The sequence below is a fragment of the Adiantum capillus-veneris genome, chromosome 25 (genome assembly GCF_014529385.1).
Source record: "Adiantum capillus-veneris isolate H3 chromosome 25, ASM1452938v2, whole genome shotgun sequence".
NCBI lineage: Eukaryota > Viridiplantae > Streptophyta > Polypodiopsida > Polypodiales > Pteridaceae > Adiantum > Adiantum capillus-veneris.
In genome coordinates, this window is record NC_140955.1 from 95,178,810 (window position 1) to 95,196,807 (window position 17,998).

General features: G+C 43.8%; 1 protein-coding gene and 1 pseudogene across 2 annotated transcripts; both read left to right on the forward strand.

Annotated features, from left to right (window-relative positions):
- Positions 1-4,450: 4,450 nt before the first annotated feature.
- LOC147425320 (disease resistance protein RPV1-like) lies at positions 4,451-5,962 on the forward strand. The gene is made up of 3 exons (XM_086499673.1): positions 4,451-5,296; positions 5,408-5,680; positions 5,826-5,962. Exons 1-3 carry the CDS (start codon positions 4,595-4,597, stop codon positions 5,877-5,879), a joined length of 1,029 nt encoding a protein of 342 aa, XP_086355799.1. The 5' UTR covers positions 4,451-4,594; the 3' UTR covers positions 5,880-5,962.
- LOC147425321 (disease resistance-like protein DSC1) lies at positions 5,948-9,518 on the forward strand (annotated as a pseudogene). Its single transcript, XR_015186382.1, has 5 exons — positions 5,948-6,478; positions 6,599-8,049; positions 8,147-8,203; positions 8,346-8,476; positions 8,928-9,518. The product of XR_015186382.1 is annotated as a disease resistance-like protein DSC1 (transcript).
- Positions 9,519-17,998: the final 8,480 nt, after the last annotated feature.

Genomic DNA, 17,998 nt, shown 5'->3' on the forward strand with positions numbered 1-17,998 from the left:
ACTAAAAATCCCCCAACGACAAGTCCAAACTTAGTAGAGATTATATCATTCCCACCCACTTCAAGAGCTGAAGGTGCAGTCTCTAAGAAAGCTGTGATGAGAGAACAAGCTAGGAAGAACCCTCTAGACAATATTTCCACCTCTAAGCTTCTCTAAGTCATACCAAAAAAGATGACGAAGGACAAGAAAAGACCATGTGCAGACACTGGCCGCACACCAAGATACAAACTTTGAGAGCACTGAACGTGAACAAACACCACTAACACATGAGCCCCACAATGATAAGTCTCAAGTAGAAAAGAGCGGCTCAATCATGATAGATACAGTTAAGACCCCTCTAGTGGCAGTCAAGGCTGCTACTACGTAAGCCAATGTATAGACCACAAAATAACTATGCAAGGAGCTTGGAGAGTACCTTTGTGTTATCGAGGAATCTGCAAGCCTCCAATTCCATAGGAAGTTAATCAACACAATCAGACACTTTTAGAAGGCACACCCAAGTGATGGACACCAAGATGCTCACCCCTCTAGAGCATTTTTTTAGCAAACCAAGAGAGACAAAGGACAAGATCCTAGTTTAACGTAAAGGGACACCCCGAAGCCCAAGGGAAGCGAACCTCAACCATCTCAACTACAACCGAGGCTAGACAAAGAATTAGCGTATGCAGAGCTGGTTTTTATTTACATAATGGATCAGGCCACATCTAGGGGGAAGGATCTGCTACTATAGCTAATGATCAATCATGCACTGCAACTACCCTAGATTTTCCTTAGCCATTCGGGTGGTGGGCAAAAGCGGATTGCTACAAGCTTATTGCGTGCTACTTTTTTTTTTCCTCTATTGCACCGAGAGGTATAAGCCGGATTGTGGGAGGGTAAGGGGTGCCGAGTGACCCACTAATGGGTGGACGGATGGGTGATGCACGAGTTGATGTTTACCAATCAGGAGTCTCACAGAGCCCTATCGACAAGCAAGGGCATGTCGAGCTCATAGTCCAAATCGTGTCTAGGATACTGCAGATAAATCTGACCCTCCCATCTTGCCCAACCCTAGCATATTTGCTTGTCTTCTTCTTGATTGGTTACACTTGCTAACATGACGAACTTAACATATAAAAAGGCTTTCCTGTCGACTGCATGGTGCGACTTGGGTGACATTGGGTGGGGGAGAACCACCAAGGCCTAGAAATTGAAGAGTGCCCTTGGCTTTTCTGATGAAGAGTAACTTTTGGTGTGGCCCTTCGCAAGGGAAGGGCACTTGGCCGCTCAATATGCAGGGAAAACTTTTAGCGGCCCTTCACATGCAGCGTAGAAAGAATCACACAATGGAAATAATTAGTGAGCTATTTTTGTGTGCACTATGGGAATTTGTGTATGTTGTCTTAAGAGCCTCCACTCTCTTAGATCAAGAATTTTCTTTCGAGAGCTTACGTGAGTATCTATTGTGTTAGGTTTTCAAGCCCAATTGTCCATGGGAACATGCTTTTTATAGCAGTAGTTAAAGCTTCAGATTGCATGCCTCTTTTGCATGGCCAATATTAGCCTAAAAGGCTATATATATTTACAAAGGAAATAATACACAATAGCGTGCTTTTACTGTTGTCTAGATCTCTCTCTCTCTCTCTCTCTCTCTCTCTGTCTCTCTAGCCTTCTGCTGCATCTTCTTCCCTGCACCGCCATGGTTTCATAGCTCCAGTTACAACAACTAGTATCAGAGCCTTGCCCTCGGCGCTCGACAAGCAAATCTCGACACGCTCATGGGTACAGCCGCTTAACAGCAGAAAGGAATCACTGTCTACCTGCACAAAACGGGACAAGCCCGGAATCATCGAGGTCGCCCTGGCCTTTTGATGGATCTGGTTTCCATACTTGACAAATTAAAGTCAAAGGTTATCTGATGCGGAAAAATCTTTGGAATGTGGTCAAGCCTCTCGCAGCCAACGAATCCGGCACATCTGCTGCAATTACAAGGGCACTATCTGCTGAGCTACAAAGGAAAGACGAACAAGCTTTTGGGATTATCCTAACCTCCTTAGAAGATGATTTTATTCATTATTTGGATGATGTCAATTCTTCAAGTGCTGCCTGGATAGAGTTAGAGAAGCTTTTCGGTGCCAAAGCTAAGCATTCAAAAATGAGTTTAAAAATGGAATTATATTCCATCCGCATGCGTGAAGATGAAAATATTGCAGCTTTAGCCAATAGACTGAAGAGTATCAGAACTCAACTTGTTTATGTCGAAGCTTCAGTACTAGAAGAAGATCTCATAGCCATTTTGTTAAAAGGTTTGACTGACAAATTTCATCAGATTGTTACTGTTTTAAAAGAGAAAGATCCGCTGCCCTCCTTGGATGGTATCATCAATTCATTACAGGAAGAAGAACGCAAGGTACCTAGTACCAATTCTATTATTATTCCCAGGGTATATACAGTCTCGAATGTCGTGTCACCCACCAGTTCTTCTGATACTTCCAGTGCATATGCAGTCACCAAATGTGCTGCTACAGCAGCTTCATCTCGACCATTCAATGGAACTAGAACTTGTGCCATTTGTGGGCGCAACAATCATTAGACAAAAGACTGTTTCAAGAAGAATCCTTGTGTTCACTGTGGTAAAACAAATCATCCGTCAAATAAGTGTTTTCAAAAGTGTAAAACTCAAATTCATGTGGTTGAGGGAGACACTGAATCTCCAATATATTCTTTATTAGGTCAACTCTTTTCATGTTGTTTAGTCAAAATAAATTGTACGGGCTATAGACACTGCCACCCATGAGTGGTAAGACCTCCCAATTTATCATTTTTGTTCTCAAGTACCATTTTGTCCGCTTCTCATGAGGTTACTGGGTACACCTTAAACCCAAGGTTTGGCAGTGAACCAAAAACTCCACTTTTGGTAGCTAATGTTTTGACCTACACCCTATCTGTTCAAGGGGGGGTTAATTATTGATCTAGCACCAGGTTATGGATAAACCAAAAATCCTTGGTTGTGAGAAAACCTAAAACTCACGGTTGACGAGTATACCAAAAACTCGAGGTATCATGAGTTGCTTGTCCAGTTCGGGCTTGAGGGGGGGATTGTTAGGTTTTCAAGCCCAATTGTCCATGGGAACATGCTTCTTATAGCAGCAGTTAAAGCTCCAGATTGCATGCCTCTTTTGCATGGCCAATATTAGCCTAAAAGGCTATATATATTTACAAAGGAAATAATACACAATAGCGTGCTTTTACTGCTGTCGAGATCTCTCTCTCTCTCTCTCTCTCTCTCTCTCTCTCTCTCTCTCTCTCTCTCGCCTTTTGCTGCATCTTCTTCCCTGCACCGCCATGGTTTCATAGCTCCAGTTACAACATATTGGACTGTAAGTTTGACATTAGGCTTTGTTTCCAACAAGAAGAGATTATGTAGCAACCAAAATTTGGAGTGTGATCAATTGGTGTGATTAGTGTGACCGACTCCTTGCTAGTCAAGAGCAAGTGACACTTATGATTGAACGACGTAAGAATATATAATATGTCTCAAAGAGAATCCATGTAAATGGCTATGCAAGGACTCATTGTCGAGAGATAATCAATTGGTATTGGTGAGCATACAATTGATGATGAAATTTTTAACATACCCAAGGATAGTATAAGAGTAAACCGTGATTTTTGCACTTGGATAGTTAAAATAACTCTCCGTTGGCCCCCCTCCTCTCTCTCTCTCTCTCTCTCTCTCTCTCTCTCTCTCTAGATTATAGAAATGTGTTGTGGCTCCTAGAAAAAAAAACTTACAAATCATGGCTATGAGGCAAGCTCACCATTGTCTTCACTTTAATGGAGACTAAATGAAGGAACCATCAATGTAATGAATGTAGAAGAAGATAAAATTGCCAGAAGTATAAGGCAATTTTGGAGGAAGAACTAATGTGTAGCAAACAATTTACAAAGTATTAAACCTTTGAAGGGCACTTTGGCAGCTGGCAGCGGTACTTTAACAGCTGGCAACGGGCTCTTGACCCACGACACTAAGTGACACATAACATTAAAGAGGGGGGGTAAGGGGATCGACGGTGCGAAAGTGGATGCGGAGAGCTCGAGGCAGATTAAACCCGGACGCGCGGCAAGTCAACGCGAAAAGGAACCTGGACGACGACTCGATTTGAACCCAGGGCCTCGTCGCCCAGATTGTGACGCATGGGGTAACCATCCCACCCGCGCGCATGTTGTACCCATGGCCCGGGTTTTTGGGGTTTTATTATTAAAACATAGGCGCTGCCCGGGTTTAATCTGTGGCTAGGTTTAGTTTTTAAATGCCCATCTACGACTGCAACCTCTTCGATTTTCGTGCGCGCATTTCTCTGCCCTCGATCCCCTTACGCGCCCCCCCCCCCCCCCCCCCCCCCCCCCCCCCTCTTTAATATTATGTGTTATTTAGTGGTGAGGGCTCTTGACCTGGCTCGTCTACGCGTAGTACTTCTTAGGACAAGTAGAGTCTTGACCGGGTGATCTACGAAGTCCGTCTGAAGTCTGATCTATTGCAGTCCCTCTGAAGCCTCTTCTAGGTTACATAATTTCGCATGGCTTCTTCTTCAGCTGGCTGCTGCACCAGTTATTAATGGATCAGGGCACAGCTAGCTGCTCTGGGATCAAGGATGCTGCTGCTGCTAATGATGAATCACTACAGCTGCCCTCGATTTTCCTCAGTCGGCAGAAGGCTGGGTTTGTGACACACCTCTACCATGCCCTCCGCCACGCCAACCACCGCCCCTTCTTCGACAAAGACCCCATCGATTCGCTGCGCCCGGGCCTCGACTACCCCTCCCGCATCTTCCAAGCTTGCAGGGCTTCCAAGATGGGTGTCATCGTCCTGTCGGAAGACTATGTGACGAGCCTTTGGCCCATGCTGGAACTCCAGCACCTCTTCCTCCCCTGCAGCCCCGACGTCCGCCTTATCTACCCCCTTTTCTACGAGCTTCAACCCTCGGATCTTGCAATTCCTGCAAATCTGTTGCGCTGGGAGGAATGCTGGGCAAAACAGGCTGCAAAATGGCAAAGCAGAATGTTGGAACTGCAGGCATTCATGTCCTCTAGTGGGTGCGACATTCAAATTAACTTGGATGTGAGCTCCTGGTCGGAAATGTTGAAGAAGCTCCAATACAGAAGTGGGGAAGTGCACTTCATCAATGTGAGAACCCGTTATCAGAGTGACCATGACTATATCCAAGCAGTCGACTCCAATATCTGCGTCTCGCTCCCTCCACCAGTTACGAAGTTCTCACTCGGTGATGGCATAAAAGGGACACAACGCATAGCGAAGGTACTTTCTTTCTTCTTTACTTATAGTGGTGAAACTATTGTTTTTCTTGAATATGGATCAAAGCTGCTTTACCTTCGATGCGGTACTCAATGATGTTGGGAATGAGCACAGGAGATTGCTGAAGCTTTTAAGCAGGAAGAGAGCTTGGGAGCTGATGGAGTGAGAGTAATGGGGGTGCATGGCATTGGAGGCTCCGGAAAGTCGACACTCTGTAAGATGATGGCCAATTTTTTGAGTGACGAATTTTGCGGTAGATGTTTCTACATTGAGTTTCCGAGCAACAACAATGAAGTTCAGAGTCTTCTAGAAAATATCAAGACCATTCTTCGACAACGAGCTTTTGTGGGTGCTTCCTCCACACATGATGTCTCTGATCTTGATGAGGTACCGAAACTTCATAGTCATGAAGAATTGCACAGAGAGAGAGAGAGAGAGAGAGAGAGAGAGAGAGAGAGAGAGAGAGAGAGAGAGAGAGAGAGGCTTGGGCAGTGATTAGTTCTGATCAGTTTTTGCTTAGAGGATTCTGCAGGCAATGGGTCTCCTAGAGGCAGAGCTAAGGAGAGAGAAACTATTTCTGCCATAGACAACGTTTGGGGCGATTTGTCATCCGAGCTACAAATTGGTTTGGAGTATGCCAAAAGGATAGTGCAGATGAAGTTCATGGCAGGAAGCAAGATACTGGTGACAAGTAGAAGCAGGAAGGTATTGACATCGGTGCTTCAAAGCCGATATGGGATAATGCATATTCCGAGCCTCACGGAAGCAGAAGCTGTGGAGGCGCTAAAATCCTACTGCGGTTTCTCCTGTTTCATCCCCGAGGAGCACCTGCAAAGCCTTGCTCATTCCTGCTTTTTTCAAGGGCAATGCCATCCTCTTTATTTGAAGCTCAAGGGAGCTGAGCTTGAGATAAGAGGTAGGGCTTCATTCAATGGTCACAAATGGAAAGAAACCATTTCTAGTATGGTAAGCAATGGAGGCAATCATGGTGATAGTAGTGGAAAGGCTGCAGTTTTGCGTGCTGTTGAGAAGAGCTTGGATGTATTGCCTTCCCATCTTCAAGACTTCTTTATTAACTTGGTTTCATGGGAACATGTCTTTAAGAATAAACGGTATTCGGATGGACATCACTTGGACTATTTGCGCTTTCACTGCAACGATGGCACAGAGGATGCGATGTTTAATGTACTGGAGACTGGCGCATTTTTATAGCTAACAAGGTCTTGTTGTGCACAGTTTCATGTTACTGGAGAAATGAATGAGGTAGTACTCATAGATTACTGTGTGGTTTGACAATGTGTTCAGGTACTTGAACTGGAGTATCATGGTCTTGTGGAGGTCGGATTAGATGCAACTGACTCATTGAAGTTAGATCGCCTTGTGATTCATGACTTGCTCAGGGATGTAGCCATGCGAAGATTAAAGTCCATTCCAGAGGTCAATGCTTTGGCAAACCATGTAGTTGCAAGTGATAATTTGTCAGGATTCTCATCCTTTGAATTGGCCTCCAAGAAGAATGTCACTGGAAGGGATATAGAAGTGAGCACACTGAGCACTTTATTTGGGAGCAGAAAAGCTTTTGGATCTAATTGGTTAGGTACTTTGGGAACTTGCTTCCGTACTCCAGTTCAAGTTCAAATTCAAGTATTACGAGTCGCGGAGACGGCCGTTTGCAGTGCATTCTACTCTTAGCAGTTGAACTCGATCAGGAGCCTTAACTTTGGAGGGGGATGTATGGAGGCTCTTCGTGCGTTGAGTCTTTCGCACATCGACGAGATCAGAGAGATCAATGGCTCAGAGGGCGTCCCAAACCTCATGCGGCTGGATCTCAGACATCTTGATCTCAGACATCTGGGCTGCATTTTATAGGATGCTGGAATCTGGAAGTGCATGCAGTTGTGGGTGCAGCTACAGATGTCCACAAGTGGAGTAGGAGCCTTGTGAAAGTCGGCGATTGCTTACCAAAGCTGCAGGTCCTCAAAATTGATGATAATGAGCATCTGGTGGAAGTGGCAGCTGGGCTTATAATATTGTTGTCCGACACATTCCCCATCTTGAAAAGATTGAAATTGAGGTCATGCAGGAAGCTGGAGAGGTTCCCAGACCTGATCAAGCTAGGTAGCTTAAGGACCCTAGATTTGTCGTATTGCAGCAAGCTGAGGAGCATGGAGGGGAGCATGTGTTCTCTCACAGGTTTGCAGGAGCTTGATTTGGTTTTGTGTGATGAACTGGAGATCATTAATCTAGATCTAAGTAATTCGGCGAATTTGAGGGTGCTGAGGATGGATGGATGTATGCCTGTGAGAGAGATCAGACTCAGTATGACAGCTGCCTGCGTTCACCTCCAACACCTCAGCTTCCATATGGGAGGTCTGCTGGCCGAATCAAGTAAAAGTAGCACCAGTGTTCCTTCGCTGCTTCGGGGTGCAGTAGTCTTGTGTGATAATGACTATATTACACAGCCTAATTGTGGGAGCAGTGTTAATCTAATGAATCCGTTTGTCAACCTACGGTCTCTCGACGTAAAAGGCTGCAGGTGGCATATTTACTGGTTAGATGTAAGCGGTCTACCGAGTTTGCAAGAACTGCAGTTGGCGTCTTTTGAGTCCCTGCAGAAGCTTACGTTGGCCCCAGATTCTCTGGTCAACCTCAGATACTTGAATGTCCAAGATTGTCGCAATTTGGAAGAGATCAGCGGTCTTGGAGCAGGGCACAGGAGCCTCCGCAATATCCGCATCTCCAAGTGTCCCACGCTGGTAAAACATATAGCTAGTGCTCGACCTTTATATTATAGTGATAGTGATAGTGAAGAAACAGGTTCTTTATGAAGATGATTGTGTTTGACGTGTGCAGGTAAGAATTCTGGGTATGCATGACCTCCGCGGCTTGTCCAGCCTGTCGCTGAAAGGGGTACAGGGGCAATTTTTTAGGGAATGGATCGAGCGCAGATGGCGATCCTGACGTAGAGTATTTAGCTGTGGATAGTATGTGCCAACGATTTCAAAAAAAGAAAGAAAGTGGAGAATCAACAATATCGATTCTGCATTGGCAGTGTGAGAAAACAAAAATGAAGGGTGCATCATGCGAGCAAGGTGACACTTGCGATGCTAGGATCGACATGAGAGATGCAGACCAGCGTGCAGAAAACGGGCGGCGGGGGGCAGTCCAGGTGGCGCAGAGCAGGTAGTGGTGCCTTGGCAGAGAAGCATACACGTCGCAGCCTTTCTCTCGCGTCGTTGCAGGCTTATGAAAAAAATTATATTGGCAAAACTAATGCCACAGCATCCAGCTGCTAGAGGCGATCTGGCTTAGGTCAAATGCCTCTGCGGTCATCAGGCGCGAGTTGGAGTCCGTCGCCTGTATCGAAACGGAGTTAACATTTTAACTGGTGGTCCTTCTATAGGATTATTTGTAGTAGTATGTCTCGCTGCTAGTAGAGGAATCTTCATAGATTCATATGAATAAAGTAATGAACCTACCAGAATTTAGCTGTGGATAGTACATCATCATCATCAGAAGCTTATAATTATATTATAACTTCGACCAGCCTCGGCGATTGCCCAATATTCCCTCCATCCTTGCATTCTCTCCGTTTGAGCAGCTGCGATTTGCTGCAAGAGTTGCTAACTAGCAGGTGTATGGCAGCGCTTGCATCCTTGCAGGAGCTTGACATTTGGTGTTGCACTGCATTGACAGACGTGTCCGCCGTGGCAGCGCTGACATCCTTGCAGGAGCTTGACATTCGGGATTGCACTGCCTTGACAGACGTGTCCGCCGTGGCAGCCCTGATCACATCCTTGAGGACGCTACACGTGAAAAGTTGCACGGCCTTGAGGTTTTTAAATTTGAAGCATCTGCCATGCCTCGAGGTTTTTAAATTTGAATGAGACGTGGATTCTCTACATCTTTGGTTCTTTTCATGGTGTGAGTAATTTTCCCATCTTTTCCATATTATTATTGTGATGAAGTGTCACTTTAGTAATTAGCTGCAATGGACATGTTCCATACTACATTTTGTTATGTTTTAGAGCCGCTTTGGAATTTATATTAGGAGCTTCATGAAATGGTGGTTCTGCTATTGTCACACTCACCTTTCCGCGCCCTTCTCTGGGTCCTTGGATGTAAACTTTGTCTAATTTCATGTAAGGGGAGAGGGTGAGTAATGTTATGACCTCACGATTAATGGACTTTTTACATAAAGAATTGCTAGTAATGTATTTCCTTTACTATTAGGTTTTCAAATGGAGTTGCTTACAACGGAAACTCTAAAATTTAATTGTAGTCGCTTATGTCATGTTTAATAAGCATATGTTTTGCCTTGCCCTTGGAGCTTATCTACTTCATTTCATAATTTGTCCAAGTGAAGGATTTGCCTTGCGTTTTCAAATTTCGCTATAAAAACCGGCAACACCAAGAAATACTTAGAGTTCTTCTAAATTCTTAGGATGTGGCCACTTAAGGATAGAGTCCACTTTGCATGTATCCATTTGTATTCCGGTAGCAGAAATAATATGGCAAAGATATTGAATTTTTGTCTCCAAAAAGTCACATTTACTCTCCTTAGCATAGAGATGATGCTCTCGTAATAGTTGAAATACTAAACAAAGATGCTCTAAATGCTCTTCCACAGTAGTACTATAAATGAGAATGTCATAGAGAAAAACAATGAGAAACTTACCCAAATAAGGTCGTAGCACACTATCCATGAGCGTCATGAAAGTGGTAAGAGCACTGGTAAAACCAAATGGCATAACCTAGAACTCGTAGTGCACTGCACGGGTTTAAGCGGTCCAATTTGTGGTTGAGTTTAGTTTTTGATAGGACTGCTACGATTACGATTGCATAAAATCTCGTGTGTGGACTTCGCAACCATGGATCCCCTCACCACCGCGCGTTCAATTTTGTGTGTTACTTAGTCATGATGGTTGCCTACAACTAAAACTCTAAAATTTAATTGTAGTCTCTTATGTCACGTTTATTTAAAGACCTAGCATAGCCTACATAGAAACATTCAAATTGACCATATTTTACTTAGGTTTTCAAAAGGAGTTGCATACAATGAAAACTCTATAATTTAATTGTAGCCTCTTATGTCACGTTTAATAAGCATAGGTTTTACCCTGCCCTGAGCTTATCTACTTCATTTCATAATTTGTCCAACTTTTTAGATCCAATGGTGATAGTGCGTATTTGTGCTTATTCTATTGGCTCTATTGGTTCTACTTTTACTTTCCATTACATAGAATCTTCCCAAGATGCTTTAGCATCTCCATTCAACTCACAATTTAAAATCAATGCTAATGGGTAGGATTTGATCTTAGCACGTAGGAGAACAAAGGCTCAACCTTAACCACTAGGCTACAAGCTTACGGTACCCTTGGAGGTGTCCTTAAGCACTAAAAAAAAAAAATAAACCCCCACCCCCACCTACCCTACCCTACCCCCACCCTTCCCTTTTCCTTTCTTTCCCCCCCCTAAACTAATTAATGGTTTCTCAAAAAGTCGTTTTGGGGACCTACTCAAGGCTTGAATCTTTGTGGATCGTTACCGATAAATTTATTGGCTAATGCACTTCAACTTAGAGTTTTGTTTACGATTTACCTTTGACATGTGATTTATCTGTGCCATTTAATACATAATTCTTTTAAAATAAGGCATGCTAACTTAATACTCATATGCATACAATACTTTGGGTCACAACCTAGTATTTGGGGAATCTTGAGAGATCTCCCAAAATTCTCCCACTCCAGCTTTTGCGTATGCTCGTTTGCCACCACAGCTCTCTCATGTGGAAGGAGGTCAAGCAGCACCAATGGTGCAAGACCTATGTCATCATCACCTCGCAAGGTCAAACCCTGGCAACTCGCTCGCCCCCCTCTCGTCGTCGGTCGCCTCCACTACGCTCACCTTGCGACATACATGCCACAACAGCCTCGACCTGCACCTCACCCCTCGCTTGCTCTATTGCACCTGTTGTCACCCTTCCCCTCTATTGCACCTGTTGTAATGACCAACTAGATGTTGCCCTCAACAAGGCAATGCTCAACCTTTGCATTGGTCGAACATAGTTGACCTCTGCATTGTCTCTCATCTAGGGTAAGCAGCTGACGATCCCTCCCTCCCTGCCCCCCCCCCCCCCCCCCCCCCCCCCCCCCCCCCCCGCAGTGAGGGCCGTCTAGGCATTTGAAAGAGCTCGCAATCGGCAAGGGGGGAGAGAGAGAGAGAGAGAGAGAGAGAGAGAGAGAGAGTTGTACCTAGTACTACCTAGAAATTGGGGAGGTGCAGGGGTGCACATGAGAGAGAAAGGCAGAGAGGAGTTTTCATAGAGGAGGAAACCCCATATTTTCGCCCTTGCTCTGCCTCTTTTTGTCCTCTTTGACATGAGACCCCCTCCCCCCTCGGCAGGCCCGCCGTCTCCCCTCCTTTCTTTTACCAAAAGGGAGGAATCTCCTAGAGATTCCTCTCCTTTGAGCCTGAAACAAAAACAGGCTGACATACTAACACTATGAAAATCTCCAAGTGTTTATCGCGCTGTTTTACCGCATTTTGTAGAGAGAAGGTGCAAATTCAAATAGAGAAACAAGAGAGAGGAGAGCGGGGGTTTTTTTTGTGTTTAAAATATTATCGTGACTATTTCTGGTATTATTATCGCGTTTATTATCGCTGTTATTACCGCGCATATTATCGTTGCTATATCTGACAGCCAAATTTAGCGCCTAAACTTTCAAATTCTGGCTTTACTCCCCCTCCCCCCCCTCCCCTCTTTCAAATTTTCGTGTTTCCCACCTCTCAATAAAAACTAAAGAATATTGTATATAATTTTCAAATGTAAAAAAGAAGAGAAAGAAAGAGAGAGAGAGAGAGAGAGAGAGAGAGAGAGAGAGAGAGAGAGAGAGAGGGGGGGGAAGGAGACGGGGGATATAAGATTACACTTGGTTACAACTAAAATAATCATTGTCAATTGATTAACATAATTGAGCATATTCTCAAATCTAAAGAGAGGAAGAGGGGGGAGAGAGAGATGAATGGATTACATGACCAAAAAATTTCATAACTGCAAAATATTTATGAATCATCTTCCAAAAGATCTCTACATCAAGCATCATCCAATTCTAAGCCCATGGATCCTAAATCAATAAAAAGAGAAATGAAATTGTCGTTTGTGGATACATTGCCTTCATCATCTTCAACTTCGTCATCCTCCATCTCATCATCTTCATCATCATGACAATCATCTTCGCTAAGACTTGCTGCTGCCGGACTTGATTCATCGACCTTCCTCTCCTCTGTTTCCACCTCATCCAAAGTCGGAGGTGGAAGAGGGTCAAAGATAGTCTCTACTTCATTAGTGGAAAAAATGGTTCTCCCGCGAGGTGTTACAGGAATTACGAACCAAAATTTTGGTTGGTGGATTGCTAGAATATAGATGACCTATAAAATAGAAACTCAAAGTGAGTAACATTGGTATAACTAACACTACAAGCAAATAAGAATAAAAAAGGTACATGTCACTCACATGCTCACAATTGCACGTTAAAACTAAATTGTCATACCTCCCTGTGTGATGTGCACTAGAGTCCACCATGTAGAGGCCATTCTCATGTCGTCTAGACACATTTGCAAACCACTTGCACTCGAAGATGAAGGTATGAAAGGTTCTAAAATTAACCTTTAGTATCCTTTCAACAGTTCTGTAGTACTTAGCTTCATCACCCTCTGTATCAAAGTTGCCCATGATGGCACAATCCATGGTGGTTCTATGCTCGTTAATGTGGCACGTACAAAAGTGACGACACTTTGACCACATAGAGTTAAAGGAAAGGCACTACAAAATAGAAAAATATATTAATATTTTAAATACATATTAAAGATAATTTCAAGAAATAGCGTTACAATATGGTTTAGGTATATGAGTACTCTACCTTTGGTACACAGCCTCGTGCACACTCCCATTCTTTGCTGGTGATGTCTTCTCCGCGCGCTTTTGCCTCGGTCATTCTCTCATGAATCCACTTTGCATTAATGAGATCTGGGAAACATGCAAGGTGTCTAGGCACTGGGGGTGCCCTCCTTCCTCCATGTGCTTGTTTCCATGCTTCCCTCTCTAAACGCCTTGCCTTTGCCACTGTCCACAAGTCCACCCACTTGGTCATAATCTTTGCATTGAGAATGCAAAAGTTATCGGCCACTCGGGATAGATTCATACCCATGTTAAGTAGTTTCCCCTTTCCACTTGGCAAGTGTGAAGTCATCCTTGCATCTTCCTCGTCTGACCACATGCGAGGCATTGAAGGATCAACTTGTACCAAATATTCTGATATGTAAACAAATGCCTCTTGAACAATCCACCCTTCAGCCATACATGCCTCTGGTTGAGACCGTAGCCGCACAAAATCTTTGAGAGTCTTTAAAAACCTCTCTAAGAAGAACATCCATTGTGCGTGCACTACTCCACATATAGCGATCTCCTCCACCACGTGAACCAAGAGGTGAATTTGACTAAGAAGGACCGATCGAGGAAATGTGTCTTCAATGGTATACACAGTTTCTGTTGCAAGTGTTTGAACAGTAGGGATAGCATCTATTTTGATTTCCTTGGAGCTCACAAATCTACAAGAAAACACACAAGGATACACTAAGTTCTAGTTGAAATTATTGTGTACATAAAAAAGGTGTAGTTGAGTGGAGTCTTGTGGTGTACCTTACTAGCTCTCCTAGTTTAAAAATAGCATTCCTGACTTTCTTGTCCCGACATATACACATACTCACCGGCAGAATGAACTACAATGTAAATCAGGGAAAGGAAAAGTGAGTGATAGTCATACACATAAACTATAGATAGAATAGGGAGTATGAAGATTACCTGAAGCATCTTGTGCCAATCATGGGACTTCAACCCATACAATTAAACGCTTCCACCTTTCTTCACTTTTGTGAAAGCTCCCTTTAGCGACCTCATGTATCCAGTTGGTGTGCGAATAGAGGGAATGGTATCCTTCACCTTGTCTAATTTTTCTTTGGCTAGCATCCATGGTGCTTTAGGAAGCACAATCTTTCCATTTGGGGCACGCCATGGAGTAGCAAAGGCGGGGAGACATTTTAAAAGCCTCAAATTCTCCCTCGCACCCAAAGAGTCCTTCTTACCAATAATGTGGTCCCATAGTGTTTGGGCTACATTCTACTTGGGAGGAGGAAATGGACTAAAGAGCAGACATGCTTGCGGCAGCTATGTCTCCCAAGCACCAAATGGATTAGCCATCCACCTTGGAATGATGTCGTAGGGTAAAAAGGGATCCTCTACCCGCTAAGACAAATTGACTAATGACTATGACTTTATCTCTTTTACCTCATAGTCGAGGACGACTATGATTTCAAGAGAGAGGTAATGTCATCAAATATCTAATATCTAACCAACCCAAATGATTTTCTCATATTAAATTGATCACTTAATATGGGATAATAAACGGGAACAAGGGTTAGAATATAGACATGTGCTTACGGATCTATCTCAACACGGGGCCAATGGTAAAGGGGCCCAAATGAGAGATGGTCTGTCAAAGAGCAAGGTTAACTAATGAAGCTTAAAAGACCTTAGGGTTAGCTTCATTAAAGACCTCCAATGGTTAGTGTTAAAAGTCCTTTGACCTTAAGCAAGCTAGGGCTGAGCTTGAGGTGGGAACTGGACCTAAACTTAAGCAAGCTAGGGCTGTACTTGAGGTGGGAACCTTAAGCAAGCTAGGGTTGTGCTTGAGGTGGGAACCTTAAGCAAGCTAGGGTTGTGCTTGAGGTGGGAACTCGACCTAAACTTAAGCAAGCTAGGGCTATGCTTGATGTGGGAACCCGACCTAATCTTAAGAAATCTAAGGCTGTGCTTGAGGTGGGAACCCCACCTAAGGTGCTTGTCATGCTTGATGACTAAGGTACTTGAGGTATTTGTCACATTTAATGAGGAAGTTGCTTGAGAAGCTTCCTATGCATGGGGGGTAAGATGCTTGAGTAAAAAAGAGAACCTACTCACTTAATGAGGAAGTTGCTTGAGAAACTTCCTATGCATAAAAATCTCAAAGTTAGGGAAATTCGAAAAGAGTACATGGGACACATGTCATACTCTCACTAAGCTTAACCACATGGGATCTTGAATGCTATTGGTTGGGCTAAAGAGGGGTCCAATGAGCTTTCACTTCCACCTAACAAATATCTAGATATTTTCAAGCTCTCTCTCTCTCTAAGGGGTAAGGAGGACACTTGTCAAAACAATACCCATATGCTTGACTGCATGTGGCATGTGATTGGCTAAGGGGAGAGGGGTCCAATGAGCTTGCAATATGAACAAATTTCGCCCAAAGCAAGCTAGGGGGGTATACACCATCACACACACTCATTGGCAAGACTATTCTCACTTGGTGAAAGTTGAGGAACACCACCTCCTTCTCCAAGCTTGTGAGAGTGAAAGCCTACACCAACACTCTTGGCTATGGAATGCAAATCCAACCAAGAGTCATGCTTCAATGCTTAAGCTTGCCATCTTCTCCATCTCCATTACTATGCTATTATGTATGCTAGCAAGAAGAGTAATGATATGTGAGGAACTACTTCTTTCTTCTATGGAATGTTTCTTCTTCCTCTTCCCTATCCTCATTCCCCGCTAGCTCTCTCCACCTTCGAAGGTGTTTGAGGCCTTGGGACTGAGGCTTGGGATAGTTAATGCTTTCTTCAAGTTTATGTTATGTTATGTTTGTGATGCATGAAGCTTTCCATCTTCATTGCATCACCAAGGTCACAAGGAACACAAAGATTGTATTGTACCAAGTCTCGCTTGATGGGAGAAACTATAATACAAATGCCTATTGGAGGGGGGACCGGCTCCATATGAATCCGGTCCTCAACTATTGTCATGTTCTCTAAACTCTCTCTCTCTCTCTTGCAAAAGTATTGTTCATGCCAAGTTAACTAAGTACCATGTTTATGTTGCTACCATCAATTAAGTTCACCCGCTATGCTCACAAAGTAATCTCTTAAAAGTGCTTCACCTACTTTCCTAATTCCGCTACTCTCAAAGTTCATAGGCCATTTCCATTACATTGGTATCAGAGCATTTGGTTTCGCTTTTCTTGCTTAAGAAGAGAGGTCCTTAAGAAGCCTATTAATGGTTGATTTTGTTAATTATATTAGGGTAAGTGGGACTGGGATCTATTATCGGTTTTGTTGAGCCCACTATGTGGGATATGGTGCACACCTAGGGAGCTTTGGACTTAATAATGGAGTCTATTTAGACTTGCCTATGGATTTACCATTTTTGAGCCATAAGAAGTCCGAAAGGAGCTATCCCTCGACAACTTCGATATGTTAGACTCACTCCACTACTCTCTATAATTAACCAATTCGAGCCGTGGGTGTAGATACTTAAGTGCCTATTTTCAAAGGCTAAGAGGAGTAGCAACTAAGGTTTTGAATTGCCAAAGCATACACTAAGTAAACACGTAAGTATAACTAGCATGGCTGACAATAATCAAGAGAGGAGAATGAACATTGATAACTTTGATTTTGCACATGAAGGTGCCAATGATGATGCTCCCATGTTTGTTAATTATCTTGTCACTAGGTTGCAACAAGCTATGGGCAACCCCACTTTGCAAGCCGAAGTTACTCAACAACTTCGTGCTTATGGGATTTCCTTTCCTCTCCAAGAGGAGAGAGAGCTTACGAGGCCTCTTGAAGAGACCCCCAAAAGAAGACTCTCTCCCATACGAGAGGAGGAATCCAAAGATCAAGAAAGCAATGAATCCCTAAATTCCTCCGAAGATGTGGCTCCACGAAGAAGGAGGACTAAACGATCGCCAACTCCTCCTAAGAGGAAACGGTTAACCCATAGTCCTTCTCCTCGTCACTCCAAAAGGGAAGAGAGGAAACCAAGGAAGAAAAGGGCAAGAAAGAGGTCACCCTCTTCTCCTTCTTCTTCACCTTCCTCCTATACCGATGAAAGCTATGGATATTCTCCTAGAGAATATAAGAGGGGAGGACATCGCAAATCTTACCCTGCATGGCGAAGGTCACAAAAGCTCAAGAAGTTCAAAGAGGGAGGAAAGAGTATCTCTTTTCTCACCTATGATGGAACCTTTGGTGCTACCGACAAAGTATTAGCCTTCATCCAACAATTTGATGCGGCCTTTGGAGACGAGGGCTTCACGGAGTCCTCCAAGCTACGCCATGTAGCTATGCACTTCCAAAAATCGGCTCGTCAATGGTGGGCTAGTCTTCGAGGCAATGGCGAAGCACCAAAGACATGGAAAACTCTACGAGTTTCCATCATGAAGCAATTCCTTGCAAGTGATGCAAAGGACAAAGTGCTCACCGAATGGCGGAGTTTAAGGCTTCTCTCTCATGAGTCTATCCACAAATATGTGGACAAGTTTTGGGATTTACATCTCAAGGCTACTGTCTTTCAAAAGATAGACTTTGCTGAGCAAAAACAACAATTCTGTGCAGGATTACCTGAGGAGAAGGCCGAGTATGTCAACTCTCAACGGCCTGACTCTATCAGCGAAGTAATCCACCATACCATGGTTGCTTCACGCATCAATTTCCAACAAGGGGTTAGACGGAATGTCAAACCCATGGAAAATAAAGACAAAAGTGATGCAAAGGGAAAAGTTAATGCCCAAAATTTTTCCCACGGCCATTCCAACAACAACAAGTACAATCGGT

Coding starts and splice junctions, on each gene's coding strand:
- LOC147425320 (XM_086499673.1), top strand. CDS start 4,595: ATGGATCAGGGCACAGCTAGCTGCTCTGGGATCAAGGATGCTGCTGCT. Junction 5,297..5,407: donor GGACACAACGCATAGCGAAG/GTACTTTCTTTC, acceptor GAATGAGCACAG/GAGATTGCTGAAGCTTTTAA. Junction 5,681..5,825: donor ATGTCTCTGATCTTGATGAG/GTACCGAAACTT, acceptor AGGATTCTGCAG/GCAATGGGTCTCCTAGAGGC.